The following is a 6,916-nucleotide window of genomic DNA, read 5'->3' as shown; positions in this document are numbered from 1 at the left end:
ATGTCCTGTACGGCGAAAATAATTGTCTTCTAAACTTGACACGCCACAGAGAAAGTGTTGCTAACAACCCCGCCAAACTTGAATGATTAAAAGAATTGGGTTTATCAAATGAAGCTTCAAAATCGTGAAAAAAATCAGTCCGCGCTCTCCACTCTCATATGCTGTGGGCGTGTCCGTCGAAGCTGATGAAACCACAGCCCCGCCCAACTGTCGACTGTCAATCAAATACCACATCTTCAACATGCAAAAATGGATGCTACTTTAGCTAGCATCTTTTGTGTGCCTACATATAGCTACCTACATGTTTGAGTCGCAAAAACATGTCCGCTTAAAGCCTTCGGTGGCTGGGATAAATCATCACAGGGCTTTTCCACGTCACAACAATGAGGCACTCTAAAGCGACCACGCCAGCACTCTATCCAAAGGGAAAATGTATTTGTGATGTGTCAGCATAGCTAACTAGCTATCTGTTGTCACAATTGCGCTGTATAACTGCTGATGCAAACGAAGGCACCAAAGTTCTTTAATAGTGAAGGAGGGGGCGATTCATACTGGACTCTGAAGTGTGCTGTTTTAGCCATGGCATTAAAAAAAACTGTAAAAAACAATTTAATGCTATGTATCTCCACAATTGAGTGCTATATAGTTCTCAGTTTTTCCAGCAATTATCTTCTTACATAGAATGTATTTAGAAACAAATACCTAAATTCACTTTACAGGGTCTTTAAGTGACACCCCAGTCTTAATCTATATGGTTTAATTTGACCATCGCCAAATTTTCCCACAAATTTGGGAGCATGGACTTGTCCAAAATATTGCCCCTTAGTTACGAGTGGAAGGAACGCTGATTTTTTAAGCATGCCAAGTGATTTCACGCTCCCAACTTTCCTATTTCCAACATGTCTGTGCACCAGTGCACAAAGCAAGGCCCATAACGACGTGGATGAGAGTTTGCTGGGAATGTACCTGACCTGACCAGAGTTCTGTCCTCAACCCAATAGAACAGATTTGGGATGAATTCGATCAGAGACTGCGCTTCTTGAAGAATGGTCAAAAATTCCCACAAACACACATCTAAACCTTGTGGAAAGTCCTCCCAGAAAAGTGGAAGCCATTGTACACTGAAAAAAAAGTCCTTTGAATTTACTTAATTCAAACATGATTCAAATGTATTACTCTAACATATATTATTCTGTTATGTTTGGGGAGACGAGTGGAAAATTACATCAGTTTACCACATTTTTAATCATGTGCAAACGATGTACATGATCAAATGAAGTACTTCTTTTTCAGTTCAGCGGCGAAAGGCTATGGATTAAGAAAGGGATGCCAATTAATTTCATATGAGAGTCAAGCCGTAAGCAAATCATTTTGGCAGTATAATACCCTCTTAAAAAAAAAAAAAAAAAAAAAAAAAGGTTCAACAGTACCCACATGTGGTTCTTTGGCTGGTCCACATAGAGGAAGCACTTTTGGCACCCATTTGTGAACCATCCATTTTCAACACCGCTCATCCTGGTTATGGTCGCGGGGCGCTGGAGCCTATTCCTGCTGACTTCGGGCGAAAGGCGGACTACACCCTGAACAGTCAGTCGCAGGGCACATATAGACCCGGACAACCATTCGCACTCACATTTACACCGAACCCACACTGCCTGCACCAAAGTCAGGTCAGTGTACCACTCCACCATCAGTGGCCATTTGTGAACCAACCATTATCCAATGGTTCTATATAGCACCAAAGGAGAACCAAATGGTTTTTTGATAATAAACTTTATGAACCTTGAAAGAAGTCCATGGTGCTACATAGAATAATGCTGTGCTATATAATACCTTTCTACCTTTTTGAATGCATTTCAAAGTTCCACGACAGTGGATACATGTTGGCGAACAAATCGCAGGGCACATATATTAACAAACGATAAATACTCACATTCACATATATGGAAACTTAAGTCTTCAATGAACCGAACCCGTTTTTTGATATGTGGGAGGAAGCTGGAGTACAAGAAAACAAACAAACAAACAAGCAGGCGGAGAACATGCAAATACAACAGCACGCGTGGAAAACTATTAAAAACATCTTGCCGTATGATGCCGTGCAGTTCTGCAATACTGCAGGCCACAATAATCGACACATTAACCACAAACGCGGTCTTTATGATCTTTGCTCCACCATAATTTGGATTCCGCTCCTTTGTTTAGAGCTATTTACCTAATGAAGGCACTTTTCAGAGTTTAGAAATATATTTATATATGTTTTTTACGTGTTTTGCTTCTTCCCATATTAAGGTGGGCCGTCAAGCGCCTTCATGAATTACTTATTTTCATCAAAAGGGGGCGACATTGGGTTTCTAAAAGCTGTCACGCGGTCGCAGACACACGCTCACTTCGCTGCTTCTGCTTTTTGTTTGGCAAGCTGTCTTTTTATTCCTTTTTTTTTAAGGGAGCATCGACGTCATGCTTTATGATATGATATTTACACGTTATAGTGAATGTTAAACTTTTTTCATTGTTGCCAATTAATGTAATTGATAAGAGAAAACACAAATTGCGTTGTGCATTCGAACGCCCCACATGCCCAATTGCTTCAAATGCGTTAAAAACAAACAAACAAAAATAGACTTTGTGTCCATTTTACAGACGTTTACCTTGTATTATGCTAATGAGCTGCTGCACCTCATTGTCACTCTCGCTTAATTTTAGCTTTGTGACTTCACGTCGCTTCTAAAATGAGCAACGCTTTTTTTTTTTTTTTTTAGAGAAGATGTAAAGAAAAAAAATCTATCAATCCCTGGGTGGAGTTTTTTTTTTTTTTTTTTTTTTTTACCCTCCACCCTTCAAGTCCTCTTTTTTTCTTCTCCCCTCCTGCTCCTCCTCCTCCAGCAGCAGCGGCAGGCAACTATTTGCCCGGGACACATACGTGAGCCTCCTCAAATTGGTGCGCTAATCCTAAAAGGAGCCATGAAGTGTTAAATGGCAGAAAGAGGCAGAGCGGCGCTCAGACTCACGCACGCCGGGAGACAGGCAGGGAACGCCGCTGCTGCTCCACTGCGTCACACCGAAGGGGAACACATTCAAAAAAAAAATATATATATATATATATACTAGAACAACAGAAACAAAAAAAAAACCTCACCCAAACTTCTTTCCCGAAGCGAATCAGTGCGAGGAGCGCACTGTATTTCTTCTGTTTTTATGTTTTTATTTTCAAAAATTTTGAACATTTCCTCCGCTTGAAGTAAAAAAAGAAATCAAGCTGGCTCAGTGCGTGTCTCAACAGCCCACTTTGACAGGCGCTCCTCACCCCCTTTGGAGGACTGTCAACAGCAAGAGGATGGCATCAGAGCTGGCAATGAGCAACTCCGACCTGCCCACCAGTCCCCTGGCCATGGAATATGTTAATGACTTCGATCTGATGAAGTTTGAAGTGAAAAAGGAGCCGCTGGAGCCCGATCGCAGCATCAGCCAGTGCAGCCGCCTGGTCGCCGGGGGATCCCTGTCTTCCACCCCGATGAGCACGCCCTGCAGCTCGGTTCCCCCCTCTCCAAGCTTCTCGGCGCCCAGTCCGGGATCAGGGAGCGAGCAGAAAGCGCACTTGGAGGATTTCTACTGGATGACCGGCTACCAACAGCAGCTCAACCCCGAGGCTCTGGGCTTCAGCCCGGAGGACGCCGTAGAGGCGCTGATCAGCAGCAGCCACCCGCTCCAGAGCTTCGACGGCTATGCCAGGGGGCAGCAGTTCGCCGGGGGGGCGGCCCCGGCGGGCGCCATGGCCGGGGAGGAGATGGGCTCGGCGGCCGCCGTGGTGTCGGCGGTCATCGCTGCGGCCGCGGCGCAAACCGGCGCGCCCCACCACCATCACCACCACCATCACCACCACGCGGGGGCACACCACCCGTCCTCCGGGTCCCAGTCCGGCGGCGGAGGCGGCGGCGGCGGCGGCGGCGGCGCAGGGGGCAACAACAACAACAACCACCACCACCACCACCATCCGCACCTGCGCCTGGACGATCGCTTCTCGGACGAGCAGCTGGTCACCATGTCAGTGCGGGAGCTCAACCGGCAGCTGCGCGGGGTCAGCAAGGAGGAGGTGATCCGTCTCAAGCAGAAGAGGAGGACGCTTAAGAACCGCGGCTATGCCCAGTCGTGCCGCTACAAGCGGGTGCAGCAGCGGCACGTCCTGGAGGGCGAGAAGACGCAGCTGATCCAGCAGGTGGACCACCTCAAGCAGGAGATCTCCCGGCTGGCCAGGGAGAGGGACGCCTACAAGGAGAAGTACGAGAAGCTCATCACCACCGGCTTCAGAGAAAACGGGGGCTCCGGCAGCGACCACAACCCCTCGTCCCCGGAGTTTTTCATGTGAGTCCCCGCCTAAAACTCCACTCGAGCGAACTCAACCAAAACTTGTTGTTGTTGTTGTTTTACATTTGCGCGCAACATAACGACAGCTCGTGCCGTCAAAAAGAAAGATGTTTGCGTTTCTGGGTGACAATGACGAGTTGGCGGACTTTGGAGTTCGGCTTTTGCATCGATAACTCTCAAGCTTGTCATGTTTTCTGTGTTTCAATGATTCCTCGTCGCTTCTCGTTGGCTCACTTTCGTCACGCGCAATGCCAGCAATTCATTTTCCTGTTTTGTGTGCGTTCTGAGTGCTTTATGTTGTTATTTTCAGAGCCCCCCTCCCCTTCCCCCTTGTGAAAACATCCAAACTAAAACTGCACAAGTTTGGATAATTTTTGTCAAGGAAAAAAAATAAAAATAATACAAAAAAAAAGAGAAACGACTGTGAAGCCATGCATCCTGGTCATGTTTCCTTTCTCTCTTTTTTATTTGTGTGTATGTTATTTTCCGTTTTTTCTTTTGACTGCATTGCTCAGCCTCATCGCCTTTAACGGGATCTGGACCACATCCACGCGTCACTTGGACCTTGACACACTTTCACGCGTCCTTTTTGGAGCCCACTCACGTCGGTGTGACAGTGAAATAAATCAACTGTTGTATTCGGGATTCACCGACAGACTATTTTAATTCATCCTAATGACGCACAAACGCAATTGGCCATTACGTCAACAAGTGGGCCAAATATTTGCCTAAAAACGACCTCTTCAGTGTTTTGCACTTTGGAGGACTCGACGCAGAGACCTGTATGGGTCGTGCACGCTAAATCAACTGTTTGAAAAATATATGACGTTCTCCCAGTGTTAAGCATCATGTAGCAGCCAATGTGAATCTTAGATAAATACACAATACAGCAATAAACATGAAAAAAAACATGCTTTCTTCTGACAGTGTTTTCTTTCTTATTGGAGTGTTGTCGATTACGCACGGTCTGTTCGTGACTCTCCGCTAGTGTGTCGACCAGAGCACAAACCTGTTTTGTGTTGTGTGACTTTGCTTCCGCCTGATGAGGAAAACAACAAAAATATGTCAGTTATACGAGCATAGATTGGAAATAAATGTCTACTCGAAGTGGAAGGACAATGCGCATTTTACGCACTGATATAACTCGGCAAACATTGAGACCCCGAATGTCTATTTTATTTTCGAGCCCATAGTGTATTATCATTAAGAGGTTAATGTGAATATTCATTCTTGGAAAATGTTTTTTTTCCCTACATGATACAAGTGGTGGCCTTCACCTGTTGCGCAAAGCAGTTATCAAAAATGTAATACTTTAAATAACGTACTGCGAAGGCCAGATGTGAGCGTTGTGTGCAACGGAGCTCGTCAATGATTAAGTTTTGAGTAAACTTGCACTTTTTCACTTGACACGCGTCCACTTGTTGGATTCGCTCTGTACAAAAACAAACAAACAAAAAAAACAAAAGGAAAAAGACTCACGAAAAAAAATCTATTTAATGTAGATTCAATATAAATAAAAACGTGCTAAAATGGAATCACGTTTAGTGAGGAAAATGAAACATGTTCCAATATTTTAAACAATTAACGTGCAGATATGGATGTGAAACTAATATTTTATAGCAATTCTGAAATGGCAGATATGGCATGATAATATTACAGTTTCACTGTGTGAAGACAATCTGCCACTTTTACCTTAGTGTAAAAACTCTCCAATTTAAGTAGACTAAAATAAAAAAAAAACGCACACTGAAGGGCCACATGAGGCGTTCAAAGTCCTTCAGGCCGACTGGCTTCCTGCAGACGTGCATGGCTTGAAAGAACAAAGCTTCTGTGCAAGGTCACCATGCATGCAGCACATGCAGTGTTGATGTGTGCACGTGCCCGCGCGCGTCCACGTGTGTGCGCGCGCACACACAATGAGAGTGCCTTTATTGGTTCTTCTTCAAATGTGTGCGTTTCTTATGGAAACTTTGCATCGTGGTCAAGTGTTTGAATGCGCAGCTGGTGCATAGTCAGCTCTCATTGTGCGCAAACAAACACACACGCGCGCACACACACACACACACACACACACACACACACACTGTGACCTGCCACCTGGCTCTCTGTGGTCCCGAGTGAGTTGATGGTTTCGTATAACCCGGATGATGATTTTGTTTGTAGCTTGGCTGGCTGATTTGCTGCTCTTTCCTCATGATAAACGAGCCGAGGAATGTTCTGGAGAAGCCTTTCAGTGTGTGTGTGTGTGTGTGTGTGTGTGTGTGTGTGTGTGTGTGTGTGTGTATCCACTAATTTATGGCCTTCCTATCTGATGAGGTCAATATAGCCTTCTACTTAATTACAACCCAGAACTGGACATTCCTGTACAGCTGCCATGCATCCATTGTTAGCGAAAGTGCAACATTGCTGATTATGGTGTGTGGAAAATCTGTTTATGTGTTGTGTGTCTCTGTGTGTGCACGTTCTGGGCAAGTTCAACTTCCCGTGTTGAAGAAGCAGCAAGCGGGCACAGGAAAACAACATTTGAGCGTTTCCTGTCCCGCTTGAAAGA

General features: G+C 45.2%; 1 protein-coding gene across 2 annotated transcripts in view; it reads left to right on the top strand.

Moving 5' to 3' along the window:
* The first annotated feature begins 2,874 nt into the window (after positions 1–2,874).
* The window catches only part of LOC133477813 (transcription factor Maf-like), a 57,833-nt gene continuing 53,791 nt past the window's right edge, over positions 2,875–6,916 (top strand). The window contains exon 1 of one of the 2 annotated variants that reach the window (XM_061773000.1): positions 2,875–4,362. In XM_061773000.1, the coding sequence (XP_061628984.1) occupies positions 3,338–4,362 (1,025 nt within the window). In that variant the 5' untranslated portion in view covers positions 2,875–3,337. The remainder of the gene's footprint in view (positions 4,363–6,916) is intronic. The other variant, XM_061772999.1, reaches the window with a different exon arrangement.

This window comes from Phyllopteryx taeniolatus, chromosome 5 (genome assembly GCF_024500385.1).
Source record: "Phyllopteryx taeniolatus isolate TA_2022b chromosome 5, UOR_Ptae_1.2, whole genome shotgun sequence".
Taxonomy (NCBI): Eukaryota; Metazoa; Chordata; class Actinopteri; order Syngnathiformes; family Syngnathidae; genus Phyllopteryx; species Phyllopteryx taeniolatus.
This window is presented reverse-complemented; position numbering and strand designations above follow the sequence as displayed.